The 22,786-nt window shown below is 33.4% G+C and overlaps 1 protein-coding gene across 3 annotated transcripts in view; it reads left to right on the forward strand.

Moving 5' to 3' along the window:
- CSMD3 (CUB and Sushi multiple domains 3) overlaps window positions 1-22,786 on the forward strand; it is a gene marked incomplete at both ends in the record, with an annotated part of 1,078,626 nt that overhangs the window by 742,225 nt on the left and 313,615 nt on the right. For all 3 annotated transcript variants that reach the window (XM_082674966.1, XM_082674967.1, XM_082674968.1), the window contains 2 exons: window positions 6,178-6,334; window positions 19,923-20,114. In XM_082674966.1, the coding sequence (XP_082531092.1) occupies window positions 6,178-6,334; window positions 19,923-20,114 (349 nt within the window). The remainder of the gene's footprint in view (window positions 1-6,177; window positions 6,335-19,922; window positions 20,115-22,786) is intronic.

Genomic DNA, 22,786 nt, shown 5'->3' on the forward strand with positions numbered 1-22,786 from the left:
GGGTTAGGAGATGTATATCATATTTATGAAAAACTAGATAGTTGAAGGACTTAATAACATTCTTTTAGAAATATGATGAGAGGGTTATTAATGTGTTGCTATTGTTGTTTTCTAAGACGTATTATTTTTAAGCTCTTTCATAACCTATTTGTGAAACTTTGGCAGTACCACGTGTGAGAGCCTATTGTTAAATTTTCAGTACTTTTGTGAGCTGGTTGTAAACATAGCCATTATTAAAAATTAAATTGTTACAATTGAATTACAATTAAATTAAAAAACCAAGGTAATAAATGCAACTTTTCATTTCCTAATTATTTTACTACTTTAACTATTATCGGTGCTTTTTTTTTTTTTTTTGCGGTACTTGGGCCTCTCACTGTCGTGGCCTCTCCCGTTGCGGAGCACAGGCTCCGGACGCGCAGGCTCAGCGGCCATGGCTCACGGGCCCAGCCACTCCGTGTCATGTGGGATCTTCCCGGACCGGGGCACGAACCCGCGTCCCCTGCATCGGCAGGCGGACTCTCAACCACTGCGCCACCAGGGAAGCCCTTATCGGTGCTTTTGAGTTTACTTATATATACTGTATCTGTGTGTTGGAAATACTATGTCAGCTTGTCCATCTCTTCCCAAATCTGTATTCAACAATGTCACATTGATAGCTTGATATTAGCCATAGTAAAGTGTTTACACTGCAGAAATTGGCAAATACTACAAACCCTGACTTGATTTATTGCTTTGCTCATTGTCAGTACATAAGTAGAAACGGGTTGTATCTGTAGCCATTATATTATGAATAGCACAAAAAATTGAGAAAATGTCTTTTCTAGTATTTGAAAACTATTATTCAGTTTAGCAAAGAAGTTGCTCATATCATTTACAAACCAGTGACATTCTGATATAACATCGTTTTTGATGTTTCATTTTCATCTCACTTGTTAACAAAAAAATCAAGCAATAGGGCTTCCCTGGTGGTGCAGTGGTTAAGAATCTGCTGCCAACACAGGGGACATGGATTTGAGCCCTGGTCCGGGAAAATCCCACATGCCGCGGAGCAACTAAGCCCGTGCGCCACAAGTACTGAGCCTGGCTCTAGAGCCCACAAGCTGCAAATACTGAGCCCGTGTGACACAACTGCTGAAGCCTGTGCGCCTAGAGTCCATGCTTTGCAACAAGAGAAGCCACTGCAATGAGAAGCCTGCACATCTCAGAGAAGAGTAGCCCCCGCTCGCCGCAACTAGAGGAAGCCTGCATGCAGCAACAAAGACCCAATACAGTCAAAAATAAATAAATAAAAATAATTTTTTTAAAAAAATCAAGCAATGTTCATTTAAGAACAACTTTTGTCTGTAAGTTGCAGTTATAAGTTGCAGCTACAAAAGTTTGGCAAAAAACACTGAAAGCACTCTGTAAGAATCAATTAGCTCTATGGAATTTTCAATAATGAGTATTGTATATTTTATTCCTGTGTATAAATAGGATGCTACACATCCCTTAAATCAGTGATTCACAAATGACAGTCTGTGAGCCAAATCAGACTGACACCTCTTTCTGTAAATACAGTTTTAATAGGAGAAAGCTGTGTTTATTCATTCACATTGTCTACGGCTGCTTCTGTGCTAGAAGGGCAGTATTGAGTAGCTGCCACAGAGATGTTAACAGCCTAAAATATTTACTATCTAAACCTTTTCAGAAAAAGTCTGTCAATCTCTCTTTATATCAATAAAATTTACTTAAAAAACATATATATGGGTATGTACATTCACCAGTTTGGTTTGTTTGAGAGCTGGGTTTTAAATATTTTCTAGCCCACCAGTGATCTCATAAGTCTACCACATGTATCTACTAACTCTGCTTGTTGTTCACTGATAATCCTCTGTTATTTCTCCCTTCAAAAGCACTCTGTAAATATCCATTTGTATAGAGTGCTATGATAGGCCTCATAAAACCCTTCCTTTTCTCCCCTACTGAGATCACAGAAGTGAAATGATGTGTGACATTCCAATCAGCTTTGATGGTAGAGCTGGGACCACAAAGCTAAGGCCCCTGAAAACCTGACCCCTCATTGCATTCCCAACTCCCTCCCTGATACATACCAACTCTTAATTGAGTACACATTATATAGCTATTGTAAAGACAAATATTTGAGTACAAACAAATGTTTTCTTCTCTGTTACATATCATCTTTGGAGAGAACATAATAAGATTTAAAATATTGTCCTTTTTAACAATTGTAAAAATTATTTATTCTTTTTCATTCAAAATTTGAACTCTAACTCAACTTATTATAAAAAATTATTTAAATTCCAAATCAACCTATAAAACAAATGGCCAAAATGAAAATTCTAGTATTCATGAGCAGGAATGATTTGAAGGTTTGTATGATTATACTCACATGCATGTGTAATTTCTCTTTTTATTTTACTTTTTTATGTACTTTTTGCTCTTGGGTTCAGATAATAGCTTATTTGCTAAATTCACTAGAGAAATGACTGGGAATATACTTTCTAATCATACATTTATTATGTCATTAACAACAAAAACAGTTTTAAGTGTCCATAAGCAGTTCATCATAATAGTTTGACCTTCCATATATAGGAGGATCTGTACACCATAACTAATTTCAGGCCCTGATCCATTACAAAAGGTTTTATAATTGAAACATGGCAGTATTAAGTTCTAGTCTGTTCTAGTGTAGGACTACCAAATTAATTGCAACCTTATAACAAATTAGAGTCTTATCAAAGAGCTTCACTAATGTTATAAAAGCCCTCAATGCCTTTCACAATATTAATTCTTAAGAAAACTTGAAATCTACATTTGATATAAAAGTAAGTCTTCATTATCTGAATTAGGCTCTAAGTAACTAAGAATATTTCTATTGTGAGCACCAGTCCTCTCCCTTCCAATTAAAAAGTATACTATTATAATTAGCTTAGTCTTTTTTAGCTTTCTAAATTTCTGAAAAATAAAAATAGATATTAAGAAATATCTCAAAAATAATAATATATTTTAGAAAAAAGAAAATCGTCTCAAATAAATAAAAACATACTTAAAGATCCTGATTTTAAGTAGAAAAGCAATGAGAAATAATGTCAAAATTTCTATGTGATTCTGATCAGACCCAGTATAATCACTCTGTACTGTAAATTTATTTTTAAATGAAAGGCACATTTTGTTTGTTTTATTTTCTTATTTGTATGATTGCATTCATGTCTACTTCAAATGTAATTTGTCTTTGGCTACACTGCTTTGTCCTTCCTTGTTGCCTTTATGCGCCCATATATATTTGAATACATTTGAAGGATTTTATTTACAAGTTAAACAGCACGGACTTGATCATAGCTATAAAACTCTTCTCTTTTTAAAGCCTTCCTAATTAACACTTGCTTTTCATTTTGAACTAACAATTTTATACATGCTTCCAAAATTTCCTAGCTGAATGATCACACTTCAGCAAAAGTTGCGTTTTCTGACACACGTTTCCTTGTCTCTGAATTATTGCTGATGGCTACTATTCTTAAGAAATGAAAAGTTGGCTCCTATGTAATCAAACAAAAAAAATTCCTGAGCTAACAGACCTCAACATTTGGTTCAGCTTTGTTGAAGACAAATTCTTGCTGATAACTAAAACAGAGATGAATTTGTATGATAAATTAGATTCCACAAGGGGTTCCTGGTACTCCCATATAATTTTAAGAAATTAGTCCATACAGCCCTTTATCTAGTAGTCAAATACTCATTTTAACAGTCAACACATTCTTTATAAAATTGACAGAAAGACCTTTTAAAACAAAGAGGGAGACCAGTAAGGTGTTTGCTGTTCGGAATTCAGTGAGCATGTTGGATTGACTTTACAACTCACTTCCTCTCTTTCTTATTTCCACTCCCTCTCAGTGGTAATAAAATAACAAGTAAATAAACTGGTGGAGCCTGGAGGGTGCATATGAAGCTATAGATTCCCTCAGGCACATAAGAAAGGATACTAGGGGCTCTGAACAAAAACTACATTTGTATAGCATGTTAAATAAAAGCATTGTTGTCTTTACAACATCGAAAACCTGTATCAATAATAAGGAAACATAAAACTATAACTACCTAAAGATAAATAAACACATAATTAATGGAATTCAGGAACCAGAAGTAAGAAAGACCAAGTTAAATACATAAAACAAGTGAGATATCTTAAGATAATGCAATTTGAGTACCAAAAACAGAGAATGGGGGAGGGAAGAAGGAGGAGAGAGAGACAAACAGACAGACTGACTTTCTAGAACTTGACCAATGATTTAAAAATTTAAGATTTAAATAGAAGACCTAAAAAGAGATTAGTTACTGCTGAAAATCTAATTGTTAGTGTGGAAGATCCAGTGGAAGATAAGCCATAATACAGCGGAAAGATAGATAAATTTCAGAAGAAAAAAATGTAAAGGAATTGCAACACAGTTTTGGAGACTGAATATGTAAATAATAGGCATTCAAGGTGGAAAATAAAATAATAAAATTGACAAGGAATAATTAAATAAACAAAAACTCAAGAATATGTCCTTGAATTGAAGAATTCCTTGAATCTGTAGAAAGCAAAGGCTCATTATTTTATTTGAATATTCCAGATTTTGAAATATAGTAAAATATTTCCAGTTCACTTTGTTAAATTAACATAAACTTAATACTAAAACCTGTAAGGATAATTTGATACAAAGAAAAAAAGTTAGACATCAGTTTTTATTTACAAATTGTAGAAAACATTCTGAATAGATGATCAAGTTAAATCCAACAATTTAGCACAAGAAAAATATATCATGTAAATTAATATAATAATAATAAAAGTTCTATCATGTACCACCTAAATATCATCTCCTAGGTGACATGAATATAATGCATACCACTTTGGGGGAACACTGGTGCTATGACAAGATCACCGGATTAGGGGTTTAGCGACATAATTTTTACTCTTATGACAGGTCAGAAGTAAGACAATTTCAGGCAAGAGACAGGTAACTTTCAGAAGTATTTCTCAGTCGTTTCTATTCATTATCATTCACAGAAGGAGCCCCAAGCTCCCACTTCATGAAACTAAGTACTGTGGAATGAGATTTGTCAGGGTTGGTCTTTGTAGGACCACAAATGATCATAATATCCAAGATTTTATGAACTCTAAGAACCAATTTTCACACCCTTGGGGGTAATAACTACCACATTAAAAATATGTGCCTTAAAGGAAAAAGAATAGTAATATGCATTGTTGGCAAACCCTCAATTTAATTACTGTACACTTTTTGGAAAATAATCTGACAATACATGAACATTTTAGCCCCCAGATTCAATATATTGAAAACTTTCTTACTGAAATACAAGTACCAAAAAAGAAATGTGAAATAACGTCTAAAGGCTGTTTATTTCAGCATTACCTTTAGTGGCAAAAAACTTTAGTTTATTAATATATGGAATGGTAGGGCAAGTTGTGGTAGTGCTATTGAAGGAAATATTACACAGCTCTCAAAAGGAAGAATCTCTATCCACTGACCTGAAGAAATGTCTATAATGCCTTGATAAAACAAAAGCAAATTAGAGGGCAATGAGAAGCTACACCTTCCGAAGAATGGGAATGAGGTAGGGAGCTTTGGGAACATGTCAGTTTTGCTTTGTATACTTTTGCCTTGTTAAATCAGCTTCTAAATGCATTTAGTACTATTTTAACATTTTAAAAGTGTCAGATATGAAATAAAGGACATGGGTAAATAGAAGTTGCAAAAGAAGCAAGTACATTTTATATTAATCATGTTATTAGAAAAGCAGGTGTTTGGTGCCCTTGACCAAGTTTAGAAAAACAACCAACCAACCAACCAATCTTAGAAACCAAACTTTCTATAGATATTCTCAATTTTAAATTGTCTGCCATTAGAAGCATTGTTTTTATAAGAACAAAAACTTTATAACATGATTTTGAGTTTTACTTAGTGTCTGCTGAGCTTGGAATATTAAAATTACCCATGTGGAGTCTAACTTTCTTACCCTGATATTTGTAGGAATTAATATATGCAGTTGTTCTTGGGAAACAGGTAGTGACCTGATTTATGAAGAGTGTAGTAATTTCATTTTCTTCACAGATATAAATACATGCTCTGAATTGGTTATTACTGTCAAATTTACATTTTAATTATAAATATATTTTTGCAGATTTATGATGGAAAAGATAAAACAACTCATCTACTAGGTGCTTTTACTGGCGCATCTATGCGAGGACTGACCCTTAGTAGTACTTCAAACCATCTCTGGCTAGAATTTAATTCTGATTCTGAAGGGACAGATGAAGGCTTTCAACTTGTCTATACCAGTAAGTATTTTGGAAGAAAAAAAAAAAAAGGCCCAACACTGATGCTAAATATTTATTAAATAATTGCAGTACACCAGGTGAAGTAATATTCAACATTTGATTATCAATTTGCTGTTTACAGCTCCCTTCTGTGTATATAATTTTATTTGAACCTAACTTAAAAACTTACAGGTATTCTAACTGTTGCTATTTTACAGTTGAAACAGCTAAGATTCAGAAAGTTTAAGTAATTTGTGACTTTGAACTTATTTATATATTTTAAAATAGCAGTATTCTTCACATGAAATATTTAAGAAATACAATTAAACTTTTAAATAAATGGGAATCCAGTGTTTGAGCTCCTACCTGTAATTGCAAAACATATGCAATACATGTATAGTAGTTATAGTTGGTCACCCTTAATGATAATTGGATGGTTTCAAATGATTTTACACGGAAGAGTAGCTAAGATTTTTGTTTGTTTTGCTTTTGTGTTAAATTGCCTTGTTAAAAATAAACTTATATAGAACTATTGTGTTATACTCAAGTCAGCTTTATGACATTTAAACAGGTAGAAGCTCAAAGACTGAGAATCGTTGAGAGCCATAGGTAGGTGGGTTACATCAATTGTTATATGAACAAAATGAACTTATTTTACCTGTATCATAATTTAAGAAATAGACTAATTACGCCAATGAACATTAAGTCATATTCAAATAACATATTTATTAAGTTTCTGCTCTGTGTAAGAACTGTTCTAGGAAAGTAAAGTGCATGAAAAACTGTGGTGATTCCTGGTTGTGTGTTAATAAATTTACAATTTACAGGATCAAATCAGTTTTTGGAAGTTCAGAATATTCGTGTAATATAGCAAAATAAATTAAGTAACAGTATTCAGAAATCCCTTTTACTGTTAGAATATTTGAGAGAATTGAATGAATTCCATAAATTTTCTCAAGAAGTCAAATGAATGAAAGGTATTACAGAAATGGGGACATTGAAATGGTTACAGCGTCAAAGGTATTCATGGGATCCTAAAGGGAATCTGAATCAAATTACTGTTTTTGAAAATGCTCTTTCTTAATGATATAAGTAGGAGACAGGAGACATAATACTGAGATATTATTCTTGCTCCTTGTTTATTTAAAGGTTTTTTCCTACCTGTGCTAGAATTGTTAATTATTAACATTAACACAACAGAAATTAACAAAATGATGTTGAATACATATTTTTAAATCCTGAGAACTCTTGTGTATAATGTGATTTCTTATGACGTCCTCCCAAAGACAAATGAAAATCCAAGCAAATCGTGTTTACAGATATTGCTGTGTGATGGACTAAAAATAACAGTATTGTGATTATTGCTCAAATATAATTGGTGTGATCTGCTTAGAAGGGCAAATGTTTTTTAATCTGTTTTCCTCTTTCTCTTTTTGTTTTCTGACAGGGCTGGTGACATTTTTCAAGTCAGGGCTCAATGTTTACATAATGGTGTTTCTTTGTTCTGCATCGTTTTGTATTTCTCTTTGTCTAAAATGTCAGTGGGTTTCATAGGGGAAACCTAGATTTCCTTTTCTGATATGTAAATTCTAGGTAATGTGAGATTATTGATGCAAAGATACTGGGCATTGTAGGCCATACCTGGATATAAAATTGTATAGGGTACTCAAGTGTCTGGAATGAGTAAAATCATTGACTTTTTTGTCATTGCTGTGAGCTACTGGTTGTCAAAAAAAAAAAAAAAAAAAAAAAAGAAAAGAAAGAAATCCTTAAAAAGAAAATATTTGAAGTCACTCTTCTTAATGACTCTGGCTGTTCATTATAGGATGTGCATCATTATGAAGATGGAAAGCTATAGAACTGGGAAGAGAGTATAAAAGCAATTATTTTTTAAAAAGGGCATACATACATCTATGAATATTTTTCAGTCTCAGAACTGAAACTGAAACGTTTCAGTCTATATTCTGGAACTAAAATATTTATAGTCTGCTTCCAAGGTGTCTCTGGATATCCCCGGGTCAGTAAATGCTCCAAGATTTTCTGATCCAATGGCTATGTGCTGAGCTCCTTTGTTAAGGAGGGTCCTGGAAGTAGTAACACATCTGTTATTAAATGTATTTGTTCCTAAGTGTTACTTCTGTTTTTTACAATGGCAATCTTTTTACATATCTGCAATTATCTTAATAGTTAACCACAGATTTCCTAGCTTTGAAAGAAGCTACTTCCCATCCTCCAAATATACTTTGGTTTCCAGCCTTTGCATGTGTAACCAGGCTTTTTTTTTCTTTCAATATGCCCCACCCACCTTGGGCATCAATTGAGCTATTCAACTTCAAGACCATTTCAAATATTTCCCTACTGGTGCTTACCCTGATTCCTTCAGCCAGAGTTAACCTACTCTTTAACACTTCTTTTTCAGTAGTCTATATCCACAGCTAATGTAGCTGTTATCACATGGTATTGTGGTTATTTTTGTTTGTTTGTTTTGTTTTTTGCAAACATGTTATGCATAGTTCTTCATGGGGCCATTTCAATTCATAATGTCTTTAGTCAGTTTTAGTCCAATTACAACTTTTTACATATTCTTGGTAACTTAACATGTAGTCTGAATACTGATTTTGTAAAATGTTTTTGTGATATAGAAGATTGCACTAGGCCACATATTTTGTATTCCTAAATTTCTTAGAAGCAGTAATTAATTTTTGAACATGAGAGAATTTGCTAAGATGTGCAAACATGGGGGAAAATGGAAAAGAACAGGCTTTGTGTTCGAATCCCTGTATCCAGTCATTTCTAAACCCAACCCCACCCCTGCCATTCTGTGGTATGTTCCCCTTAAGATTATTCCACCTTTGTTTCTGAAACATCTGAGAGAACACTGTAAGGTAAAGAGGAGTTCCAATATTCACATTAAGAGGACTAGAGACAGGAGAGAGGAAATTTGGCTAGGGTAGATCAGGTAAGGATTCATGAATGAAGTAGAATTAAAGGTTGTGTTGGTGGATCACAGAAAGAAATAGTGGAGAGTATTCCAGGCAAAGGGAATAGGGTGAAGAAAGTTACAGAGATTAGAGAGAACATGCTAAACACATTCAAGGGAAATAGAGCAAATAATTTAATTCAGATTAATCCCATTTGCCTAGCTTCTCACTAGTTTTAGCATAAACAGGCCTTTTATGACCATCCGTATCTAATGACGCCTGCCCTATCTAATGATAGTCATTTTTTTTTTTTTTTTTTTTGCGGTACGCAGGCCTCTCACTGTTGTGGCCTCTCCCGCTGTGGAGCACAGGCTCCGGACACGCAGGCTCAGCGGCCATGGCTCACAGGCCTAGCCGCTCCGCGGCATATGGGATCTTCCCGGACCGGGACACAAACCCGTGTCCCCTGCATCGGCAGGCGGACTCTCAACCACTGCGCCACCAGGGAAGCCCATGATAGTCATTTTTTATCTACCTTTCTATTATCTGTTTTTTGACTTAACGACATTTGCTGTTGTCTAGTTATTTTCATTTTAAGAGACAGAATTGCATTTGGTTGAGAATAAAATGAAGAAATATTTTAGAACAGGCCTTTAAGTTGTGTTTTATTTCAACTGTCTTATTAGTCCATTCATTATACAGTCACTAAGAATAGCAAATGAACTAGTGGAAACAGTGGTTGAGATGCCACTTTTGACTTCAAGTAATGGTAAACCTAACTATGGCTTAAACAATTAGGATTTATTTTTATCATATGAGAGCTGTAAAGAGAGAAAAGGTAGGTAGATCTTGATTCAGTTGTTAAAGGGCCATGCCGCTGTCCTTTTGCTGTAGCACTCCTAGTGTGTTCGCTCTTGTTCTCATGATTGTTGTGACATGGTCACAGATGGCTACTTTAACACTGAACATATTCAAGGCAAAAAGAAAAAGGGAGCAGGTAGTGTCAGCCATATATGTCCTTTTTATCAGGAATGCAAAATCTTCTGTCAGACATTCTTTTATCTCTCTTTGTCCAAAACAGGGCTATGTGGTTATGCCTAAATTTCCCAGCAAGGCAAGCTGGAAAAATGAAGCATTTGTCAGACTAAAATATTGGATTATTATTTGACTATGATGATATACTGCCTGATATGCTTCAATTACTGCTGGGAGCAAAATCAAGGTTTTGTTCATGAGGGAGAAGAAAAGAAGAGCTATTGAGAAGACAGTGTACAGTGTTTACTATGATGTACAGCTGTAACAGATATTCCAAAACATAATAAGTTTAAAGATATTGTATTAATAGATGCCTCTGTGATTAATGGTGTCATGGAAGTCCAGAGACTCTTGAGTGCCTAGAAAGGAAAATCACTTGGCTCACCCATTATTAATAGTTTTAGTTCTACTATACTAAGAAGACAGTGAGCTTCTCTCACTTTCCTTAACCAATAAATAAATTACAACATACCTGGTATGAAAATGCTACACCACATTTGAGGGGAGAAAATTTCCCACTCCTTTATTTTTCTAAAGCGAATTAAATCTCTTCAGTCTTCATCCTTTAGAGTTGTCAAGAAAACTCTTAACTTAGTCTTTTGTAGAGAGATCCTTCTTCTCCCAAATTACTTTCTGGGTGAAGTCTAGTTTGATTTAGAGAACTGAAGCATGGATAGCTATGCTGGTTGAATGTAAAACCTCTGTGACAAACTTGGTCAGACCTTGACTAACATTAGGGAATCCAATTGCTCTTCCATCCCTCCAATTTCTCAGAATTAACTCCCTCCTTGAGTCAGGCCACTCTTCCATTCTTTTCAAAAATGGCTAACAGTTACTCTTGCCCTTGAGAAATCTGAATCTTATTCCAAATAAAAATCTAGATGAGGCATATTTTCAGGTGCTTTATACAACATAAAGTAATTAAATATGTAGTTGTCTTTCCTAGAGGGTATAGGGGAGTAAAGTGAGAGAAAATTACTATTGCCGCCTTCTAAAGTTGGAAGAAAAGGTCAGAAATTAGGATCTCAATGCAATATTCTCCCTAAAACATCACTCTGCTCTGGATAATTCAATAATAGAACTTAGCAAAACCTGATAGGATACTCTGACCAGATCCCCTCAGCCGCTCAATACACATTCAAGAATGCATTCCTAAATCTGATGTCTTTTACTGTGTTTCTCTCTGAAGGCTGAGTTGTAGAAATGTCATTTCTTTTTGGTCACATGTCTTATCTTGCCTTTTATTCCTCTATTGGAATTAACTTATTAATGTGAAAGTTATTCATAGGTTTAAATTTTGTCTTTCTCCACTGGAGTGTTTTGTGCTCTGGGAATAAAGAGAACACTGAAGAAGACAAAGTTCCTGCCCATATGAAGCTAACTCTTTAGTGAGACAAGACAGAAAAGAAAGATATGAACAAAAGATAAGAGAACTGCATTTAGAAATAATTTGTAACAGGATGATAGGATAGATAGGTCTACTGTACCCAGTTTGTTCAGGGACTGTGTCTCAGGAGGTGTCACATGAATTGATACCTGAATTATAATAAGAGATCTGAGGGTAGAGGGTTCTAGGCAGATAGATCAGCAAGTCCAAAGGCCTAAGAGACTTCAGCTTGAGTTATTTGGCTGGAGCTGTGTAAGCAAGGAGAATGGGACAAAATGAGAGGTAAAGTTTGAAGCTAGGCAGGGGTGAGGTGGACTATAGTAAGGGACTTAAGATTTTATTTAAAAGGCACACAGAAGCATTTAACATTATTAAAACATTAAATATAAGAGTTAAAATAATAGCTAACATTTATCTACTACCTACTAGATACAGATATAACTCTATGAGGGAAATACTATTATCCTCAGTGAGAAGAGGAGGAAAAACAAAGCACAGAAAAGTTGTTACTTGCCCAAGGTGACATAGCTGATAAGTGCAGATATGGAAATTGAGCTGAGGGCCTCTGTCTCTAGAATTCGCAAGCCTAATCACTATACTATATTACCTCCAATCCAAGGTTTCGATATTTTATATTTAAAATTCCATGGATTTACATCTTTTTTTTTTTTACTGTTGAAGTAAATGTAAAAATAATAATAATTTTTTAAAATGTTAATGCAATTCTTCCTAAAGAAACTTTCGTCATTTATGCCTAAGAATCTGAATGTTTTTTATTGGCCAAATTTACTATCAAAGAATGATTTAGGCCTAGTATCTCTTACGTTTTTCATGAAATCTTTAAACTCTATTTCTTGGAAATATGCTTCATTGCAGATTTTTCTGGCTCTATTTATTTCTAGTTAATCCACTTTCATTCAGCAGAAAGGAATTGGGTATTTTAAACAATCATCCAATGAAGAGCTAAAATGCACCTTTTTGATAGATTATAGGATTGTCTTCTCAAAAGCTGATCTGGCAAAAGTCCGTGATGCCCAGCCATTAGGCATTACCTCTGGGCCCAGATGTCTCCTTGTTATCACGTCTGCACATTTAATTTTCTAAAAATCCCATTTGAAAATGTCCATTATCCCAAGGGTATAGTTCAGATATATCTGGATGTTCTTAGCCTTTGAGTTTTGTTGCTTGAAATAGTTTAGTAATCTACATGGAACATGGCCATTTCAAATTTTATATTCAGATTAAAGATGGGCAATAGCTACCTTGTGATGACATTTCTTGCATACTAGCTTTATAAATATATAATAAATTACCCTATTTAAACTCTTTAATTTAGTTACCAATATGGTCTTGACAATGTTAACCATGAAAAATAATCAGATGACCTATTAACTCTAACTTTACTCTTAGTATATAATTTATTCAGTGCAAATGCAAGTAGAAAATAAGTAGATTACACAGAAGCAACAATGTTACTCTATGTAAATCTGTATCCTATAAACTACTTAACAGGTACATTTGGCATTTCTGTTACTCTTTAAATCTTGAAAATTAACCAGGCAATAAAGGAAGTATTGACTAATGCTGCATTACATAGTACAAGGTATTCTAACTAAGATGTTGAAGAAATATTTCTTGATTACCTGTCATTTATATATACAATATTGGATATAATTTCTTCATGTTAGAATAACAGAAGAGTCATCTTCATAGCCTTCACATCTTAAAAGTTTTGTAAATTTTGAGCTTAAATATGTAATGACCTACTAATTTACTTCTTATATAAAATTAACTTCTGGCAGATTGAAGACATATGCAAGTCTCAAAACTTTAAAACGCTTAGAAAAAAATGTGGCCTAGAATAGCTGTGTCTTTAAGGCGAAGAAAGATTTCTCAAAGAAGATACATGAGCAAAAATCTCTCAATACTCAGGAGCATTCCTGCCCTTCTAAGCACTTCCCATAAGTGTAGAGACTAAAAATCTGGCAACTGCATTTCCCCTGCTCTTGCCAGCCAAAATCTCTCCTTAGATTCTGCCAATTAAAGGCAAACATGTGAGAGCTGAAAGGTAGGATGGATAAAGAAGACATTATTTTCCAGCAGCATCTGCAGGCAAGAGTGTGGTGCTGGCAGGTGGTTGTATGTGGCAGCAGCTTCCCTGAACTCCTGGATTCTTGAAAACCAGCAGTGATCTTCTGACCTTCACACCCTCTGAATTTCTTTGTATTTTCCCTCTAATTTCTTGTATTGAATTTGAGCAATTCAAAATATCTAAGTGGCTTCTGTTTTATTGACCAAGTCCCAGTCCTTATTATTATTATTATTATTTTTACAAATCTCTCTATAGGGAAATATACCATAAACACAAAATTTAAATGATATATTTTAGAAGTAGATATTTACAATATAATAGAAAAACATACACTCCATAGAAAGGAATCCTACAAATCAATTTAAAAATATAGTCTAAAAGAAAATATGGGCCAAAAAATTTCACAGTAGAGGTAATTCCAGTAACAATAAGCAAAAGACAAAAAGTGCTTGATAGAAATTAAGAAATGAAAATTAAAGCCAACATAATTTTCTATTGTATGTTTGCCAAAATTGGTAAAAATTAAAAAGTGGTATGATACTAAATGATAATTTGAAGAACTTGAAACTCATGAACTTTGGAGAATGTAAATTGGTATAGTCACATAGGAGAAATTTGGTGATATCTAGTAAAATTTATTTTTAGATATGTCTAGGTTGAGCCAATTATGCATATACTAAATTTGGCTGATGGCTAAAAATTAACATTCAGGCAAAGCTGAATCCCACTATCCAGAATGATGTACAAATTTAAGATGTGCAAGACACAAACTAGCATATTTAATAATATCACTTACTTTTTCATGCCCAAAGATTAAATCGTGGGGAAAGCTTTGAGTAACATATTTTCTAGTCAGAACTTTATACATGGGATTTAGAACAACGGCAATTAAAAAGAAAAAATAATTATTTACCTTATCTCCTATTCCTCCAGTTGGAAATGCAAAGCAATCATTTGCACAAGCTTTTCTGTTTGTTTGTTTAAACTCTTAACTTCGTTTTTTTTTTTTCTTTTAAATACTTGCTGGAAAAGTAACTGTTTTGAATGATTTTTCCAAAATTTGATTACACTGCTACTATTGATATATTTATATAAATGGCTAATTTACATATATAATTTGATATATTATAATTTACGTAAGTAAATAAATTACATTAAAAGTTACTCAACAAATAGAATTAAAAAGTTAAATTAAATGTATATAGCTTTTGGGCTTCCCTGGTGGTGCAGTGGTTGAGAGTCCGCCTGCCGATGCAGGGGACACGGGTTCATGCCCCGGTCCGGGAGGATCCCACATGCCACGGAGCGGCTGGGCCCGTGAGCCATGGCCGCCGAGCCTGCGCGTCCGGAGCCTGTGCTCCGCAACGGGAGAGGCCACAACAGTAAGAGGCCCGTGTACCGCAAAAAAAAAAAAAAAAAAAAGTATATAGCTTTTCAAGACTCAAAACTGTAAGGATTGTCTTCTTAAAGCATTCTTATAAAGTTGGTCATTTCAAAGTTTGATATGTCTGATTATTAGTTTGATTAGTGAGAAAAAAGGAATACATAATTTTTCTTCAGTGCTTTCTTCTCTTTATTTTCCTTATGTCTGAACCAAAGAGGATTATCACAGTGTTATGTATGGTCGTGGATTATTTTCTGCTTGTGAATTTTAAAATGACATTCTGCTTTATATACATCCTTATTTAAATATAAAGAATTCTAAAATAAGACTTTTTCTTGCAGGACTCATGGATTAAGTGGAATTTAATAACCAAATCTTAAATATCATTCTTAAAGATTATTCTGCTAAATATTATGTATTAAATCCACCAAAGAATTCTATAGAGCTTAAGATTATGGTAGAATATTGCTTTATTATTTAAACTTTTATTAAGGTTTTTGGTTTAAAAAAGGATATGTTTCTCTAACATATTTATCTTATTACTTTCTCAGTTTCCTTATTAGCAATCTAATTCCCTTTTTATTTAGCAATTTGGAAAGTTCTTACTTTTAGTACATAAAATTAACATATCTTCATTCATCATTCAATACTCTAAAATTTCACTTTAACAGTATTAAATATATACTTACATTTTAGGTGGATTTCAAAGAAATAAAGCATATAAGGACCTTCTTATTTTAGTTACATCAAAAATGCTTACTTACATTCAAAAAGTGATTTTCAGATATCATTTATATTTCTAAGCCATCTGCCTTATTGTACTATTGCTACTATTTTGCTAACCAGATATAACATCACCCTATGTGAATCCACAATTATTCATAAACAAATTGAACAGAAATTATGTTGACGCAGGGATTGAACTATTTATCTTTCATTGGCCAAGGCAGAAGTTAAATAGGAGATTAGCAGATTTTGATTTAATCTTGAGGAGAAAATGATCTATGAATCCCTACATGCTGCATACACCATAGAAACACTTGCATATGTGCAAATGGGGACATAGAAGTATAGCATTTTTATAACAATGAATAATATAAGCAATATAACAATATAAATGTCCATGAGCTGGAGAATAAGTAAATCAATTTTGGAGTATACCTCCAATGGAATATCATTAGTAGTTAAAATGAATAAAGTGTGTATGTATGTGTGTGCGTAAATATAAAAGTAAAAACGCAATGCTGGACAAAAAATAAAGGCTTAGAAGACTTATTTTAATTGTATAATTCATGAAATGTACAGATGCTTGCAAATCATACTATATATTGTTCATAGACGTATAGATATGTGTTAAAAATATAAATTATGTGTGAAAATAATACACTAATTGAGAATATTTGCTAGCTCTCAGTAGGGAAAGACCAGAAAGGGATTGGAGACAGACATAAAAGGAGTTTTAACTTGTTTTGCATTATTTATTTCTTAATAACAATATTAATGTGAATATGAACCAATTAATGTAAATATTAATCTGAAAACTAATCTGAATTAATATTACTATTAATCCGAAGCAACTATTCCATAGTACCAGATGGTGAAGTTGTTGTTTTGACCTTTCTACTGTCTTGTAGATTTCAAATAGTAACTTTAAAATGTTAGAAATCCTTAAAGAAATCTGCTATATGGTGGCAGGAAAGGAATTAGATCTCAGTTTAAGTTATTTAGCAAGTCAAAAGGATTTAGGTAATTGAGGATTTTCAGTTCATTTTGTGCTCTAGAAATTTTCATTTCATCAGAGTATCAAATTGCACAAGGAATGGTGAATATTTATAGTATATGTTTTTTCATACACATCTTTATTTGTCAGTTTCAAGTATTTGAGCTTTTCAATGAAAAGACTGGCAGCTGAATGTTTCCATAAAGATAAGACAGGGCTTCCCTGGTGGCGCAGTGGTTGAGAGTCCGCCTGCCGATGCAGGGGACACGGGTTCGTGCCCCGGTCCAGGAAGATCCCACATGCCGCAGAGCAGCTAGGCCCGTGAGCCATGGCCTCTGGGCCTGTGCGTCTGGAGCCTGTGCTCCTGCAACGGGAGAGGCCACGACAGTGAGAGACCCACGTACCGTTAAAAAAAAAAAAAAAAAAAAAAAAAGAATAAGACAGTTTTGAATATTTATGAATAAGCAACAATAATTCCACCAAATTGGACTAAATTATGTTGTGCTTTGTAGCTTATGTACTGTTGTCCATGTGCATTTTCATCTACAATGCAAAGTATTATAAATTATCTTAATTTACAAAGAATATCTCCGTTATACCTCATCACCAGCAATTGCCAACCACATTTACAAAGCATTCAAATTAAGGGAGGATGAATTTGGTAATAAACCTTGAAAAGAGGGCTTAATTTCCATTTTTATTTTGATAAATGATATGTGGTAAAACTCAAAAGTGGCTGAATCTTGAATAATAAACTGAATATTATGTCTGGTAAAAGGAATTCAAACTTGTTATTTTCAAGCAGGGACATTTTAAATGTAGTGTTAAGTGTGCAGATCCAATCACAGCAGTATGTCCTAAAAATTTTGTTACTACTTCTGTTGTTTCTACTTCTGTTTTTGAAAGGCTGACTTGCCTGACCATGTATCCTTTATATCTCATATATGTCATAATTTGAGTTAACAACTTCTAACCTCTTGTATGGCTCTGTTTCTGAAGCTGTTTGCATTTGCCTTATTTTAACATATTTTCACCCTAATGAGGCTGTCACAGATTGACCCATATAGGAAATTCCTGAAGGTTTTTTAACTGTCTCATAAATTTCAGTTTCTCAACAACATTATCTTAGCTTATTTTTCAGTTGTCTCCTAGAGATAATTGCCTCTAAGAATCACACTCACTTATGAACATTATTGAACAAATGATTGTAAATTAATTAAGGTGTGTGAAATAATTCTGTTGGTTAACAGAGGAGGGAAAGATGAAGAACCCCTAGAAGAGACTAGGAAGAGCTCCTTATGTTCTCCAAGAGCTAATGTAGACCTTAACATCCAGAATTATAGTGTAAATTCAGTACTTCTAGCTGTACATTTCTGGTAATTTTATGTTTATTTTGACACTCTAGGAAGTCAGTACTATAAATTAGTGATTTGTCATCAGTGAGCTAATAAATCCTTTTTTGCTTTCTAGTTCAAATTTAGATTAATTTGGTCAAGGATCTGTGCCTACAAAAGAGATACAAATCTCTTTTTGACTATCATATGATTTAAGATGTACATAAAAAAGTTCTCCTTTTGTCAAATATCATTTGTCTTGAAATCACAGACTTCCCTAATTCATGAAGCTATCTGGAATATTTATCATAATCCTCTAGTCTCAGAAGCTATAATTGATATAATTCAGCACCTAATTATTGTTGGTGCATTCATTATATCTTACATTTATCGTACATTTATGTAATTTGTAAAACATTAAGGGCAGAAGAATTCCTTAGCTAGGGAGGTTAGATTTTGATAACTAGTGTCATGTTTGATTTACATTCTGAAGTACCTTTTTCTAGTTCTTTCAGTATCTTAACAGTGAATTGTGCTATGACTGTTTTTTAATATTCATCTTTATTAATTTTATTCTGAATACACACACAAGGTATTCTGGATCTACAGAGATTAATTATTATCATTTAAGTGATATAATTAATAATAGTAATAATAATAACTGTGTCAGCATCCCTTTGACCCAGTCCTTACCCCTGTAGTAACACGATGAAAATCAGATGGAAAGATCTACACAAGTGACCAGGGACAAGGAATAAAGAAAAATGCACGTGCTGTGCTTAAGATAGTTTTCTTTAACTCCTCTCCTGAAAGGAGGAAGAAAAAAACTTCTGCTCTTTGGAGGTGGGATAGAAAGAATTCTCGGTTTTTATTCTAACCTTTGGAATGTAAATTTAGGGTTTCAATAGTCAGATTAGCCTCCTGTGTCTCCAAGTTTTATAATCTAGAGACATCTGTAAGGTTCTGGGTCTCATTCTTCCTTGAAATGTAAACACAAACCCCCTTCAGAGTTAGGTTCATCTCTGCAGTTCTCTCACTACTCAAACAGTTGTAACTTAACTTCTCAAGTGTTACACTTAGCCCAAGATCACAAGTTTCCAGCAAAAGTCATGTGGAAAGCCCCAACCCTTTAGAAATCAAAAATATGTTCTCTACACCCTACTCTTTTTTTTTTTCCTTGTGAGAAATTTTGAGAGTCGTACATTCTGAAGAAGGCAGAAAATAAAAATTCAGAGTTCTTCAAACTGATTACTGTGTTATATTAACTCTTGATAAAGTATATTTTAAATATAAGGCTATTTCACTTTCTTCTAAGACTATAAAAGTAAAGCAGTCTAAAGTTATATTTGCAGTGGAGACATTTGTTACTTGGATAGTTATGATTTCACATATTTTGTATGGATTTTAATTTTTCATTATTTGATCATAATAATTACATTGGTCAGAATCTATTAGCTGCAAATCACTTGAAGCAGGCAAGAATCTTACTACTATAAGTTATGATATAGTCATATAGACCATGGGGTAGCATTGCTAAATTTGAATAATACAACAAATTCTAATTTTTGAGAGAAAAAGCTCTCTATGGTGGCTGTAAACGAACAAAATTAAATACGGTAAGAGTAATAAAACCAGGGAAAAGCATGTAATCATATAAAAAAATAAAAAGGGATGATTTGTACAGTTTTAATCTTCCTGTTAAATTTTGTCTTTAATAAACTTGTATTTTCTCATAGGTTTTGAACTTTCACATTGTGAGGATCCTGGCATTCCACAATTTGGATACAAGATCAGTGACCAAGGCCATTTTGCTGGTAGCACTATCATTTATGGATGCAATCCAGGCTATACTCTCCATGGAAGTAGCCTTCTCAAGTGCATGACAGGGGAGAGAAGGGCATGGGACTACCCTCTGCCATCCTGTATTGGTAGGATACTGCTTTAGGTTTTCATGAAATACTTCTATGGAAGTGTTATTAAAATGTACTGTACCTTTTCAAGTTATTCAATCTGTCCACACACAACTCATACTTTAATGAAAAAGTTAATGAATTCATAGCTCAGATTTGTGGAGAGTGAGAGGGTTCTTTTCATAATCTTACCAGTAAGTACATTCTCTTTTTTGGGTAAAAAATGGTTTGAAGCCATTATGTTTATCTTATCTTGATACAAAGTTTAACTCACTACAAAAATATGCTGAAACTCTTAATCATACACATTTATTGAATCACATTGACCAGTTTTGTTTTTTGTGTGTTTTTTTGGTTTTTTTTAGATTTGTTTTTATATACAAAATTGTTGCTTATGCTGGTATCAAGCTAGATTAAAAAACAGTAAACTATTCTCAATAACTTCAAAGTCTTTATATACTTTTTCAAAAACTAAAAGTGCATATGTTTTTCTTATGTGTATGTATCATGACATAATTAAATGAATTTCAGTAACAAAAGGCAATGTGAGAGTCAGTGATATCAGATATATTGCCTACATGAAGCTATAGATTGATCATTTTCTCTCTTATTTGTATAGCTGGAATACAATTTTATTGCTACCATCTTTAGATTGATTAACAAATAACTGGGTATTATGTGAGAAGCAGGGTGGATAGAAAAGTGTTGATAAAGACATCTGCTTTTTTTTTTTCTTTTTTTGCTCCAATATCAAATAGTGCCAGGCTGGAATATTAGGACAAGAAAAGATACTTAAACAATATCAAAACATTTAAACAAAACACTAACTCCTCAGTAGGGAACAAACATGATTCTTTAGCAATTCTTATTTCTGAATGGCATTTGTGGAAGCACAAATCCATTCTGTGTCAGGCCCATATGGATAAAATTGACTTAAACTTTTTTTTTTAAACAGCTTTATTAAGTTGTAATTGGTATCTTTAAAAAATGCACAGGGCTTCCCTGGTGGCACAGTGGTTGAGAGTCCGCCTGCCGATGCAGGGGACACGGGTTTGTGCCCCAGTCCAGGAAGATTCCACATGTCGCGGAGCGGTTGGGCCCGTGAGCCATGGCCGCTGAGCCTGTGGGTCCGGAGCCTGTGCTCCGCAATGGGAGAGGCCACAACAGTGAGAGGCCCGCGTACCGCAAAAAAAAAAAAAAAAAAAAAGCACATTTAATGTATACAATTTGATGAGTTTGGAGACCTGGACCTTTTGAGACAAATTTTAATGTTTGTTAGTTGATATAGTCAACATAGGAATCTCCACAAAACTTGAAGGAATTCAAATAGAAAAAAATGAAATGCTAGTTATTAGAGGTCTTACAACTAATTGCAGTGTTTTTGATGACATGAGTTTTCTATTGGTTTATTAAAACAGTGATTCACACAGAAAGCAAACATACTTTTGTCTAAACAGAATGCAATTATAGTGCTTTCCTTTCAGATGGCATCTGAATTTTGGATAGATTATGAGGATAATACTACAGTAACAACCTAAATTGACAAAGCTTGAGATTCTGGAATATGACCAACAATCAACCCACTGTCATTGGTTATGAGAACAATGTAGCACTGATTAGTTCTCTCTGAAGTTATGTTCTTTGATGTAAATATGAAATATATTCAGAAAATCATTAAGGGTTGCAATAGCACAGAAGTATAAACTTGTAAATACTGACTTACCATGTTGTCTTTAAAATTTAAATCATAAACAAATACATTAAAAAACATATATTTTCCTTATATGTTGAACCAAGGTGAAGACATTTTTCATATTTTGGAAAAATTTTATGCAAATAGGACATTTGGTCTGGGATCAGAAAGAAGATTTTAATTTTGTTTGCAATGAATCAATGCACTTTATGTTTATGAATCTGCCAAGTCAAAAATGACGTGACACTGCTCAAGATTTCATGTGAAGGGTAATCTTTTTTTTTTTAATGATGGTTGATCAGGAATAACAGCTGAAAGAGTTGGACACATGGTGTGTCATGCTATGACTTCCATGAGAACAGAAGATGAAATTCTATTTTAGATGGTGTTCTTTACTGGCAATAATTAATAGCTTTACCACCTGGCCTAAAATCATAATTTTCTATGCCCATTAACCTTAAATATCTATTATGATTATATTTTTGCCTTTGCCAAATAAGAAACTTTTTCTCAATTATATGGATTATTTCTAGGTAATTATGTTTCTGTAGCTTATACATTGAGCAAACAAAAATTAATTTTTGAGACACCAAAGCCAAAGAACTTTAACCTGTATACCTTCATTTTTATCTACAAATGTAAGACTTCTGTCAGAATATGAACCCCAGTGGTATGGTATATCACACTGGTTCATTTGAAATCAAAATACCAATAATATTTGTACCAAAGAAATATAGAAAAAGAAAGAGGTATGTTTAGATTCAAGATAAACACAGTACCCAAAATTCCAGTTTGCCTTGAAGTTGCTTAAAAATTAATCTGGAGGAATGAAGTCAAATTTGTTCTCATAAGAAATATATACCAATAATAGTGATAAATCATTAAAATGATGAAAAATGAATTATTATAGCTATATAGTTCTAGGTTATCCAACAAAATTTTTATTTAAAAAATGAGAAAAACCTCAGTAAGTGATGGTAACTTCTTGAATACAGAT

Source organism: Grampus griseus (genome assembly GCF_964374135.1).
Source record: "Grampus griseus genome assembly, chromosome: 17".
Lineage (NCBI taxonomy): Eukaryota > Metazoa > Chordata > Mammalia > Artiodactyla > Delphinidae > Grampus > Grampus griseus.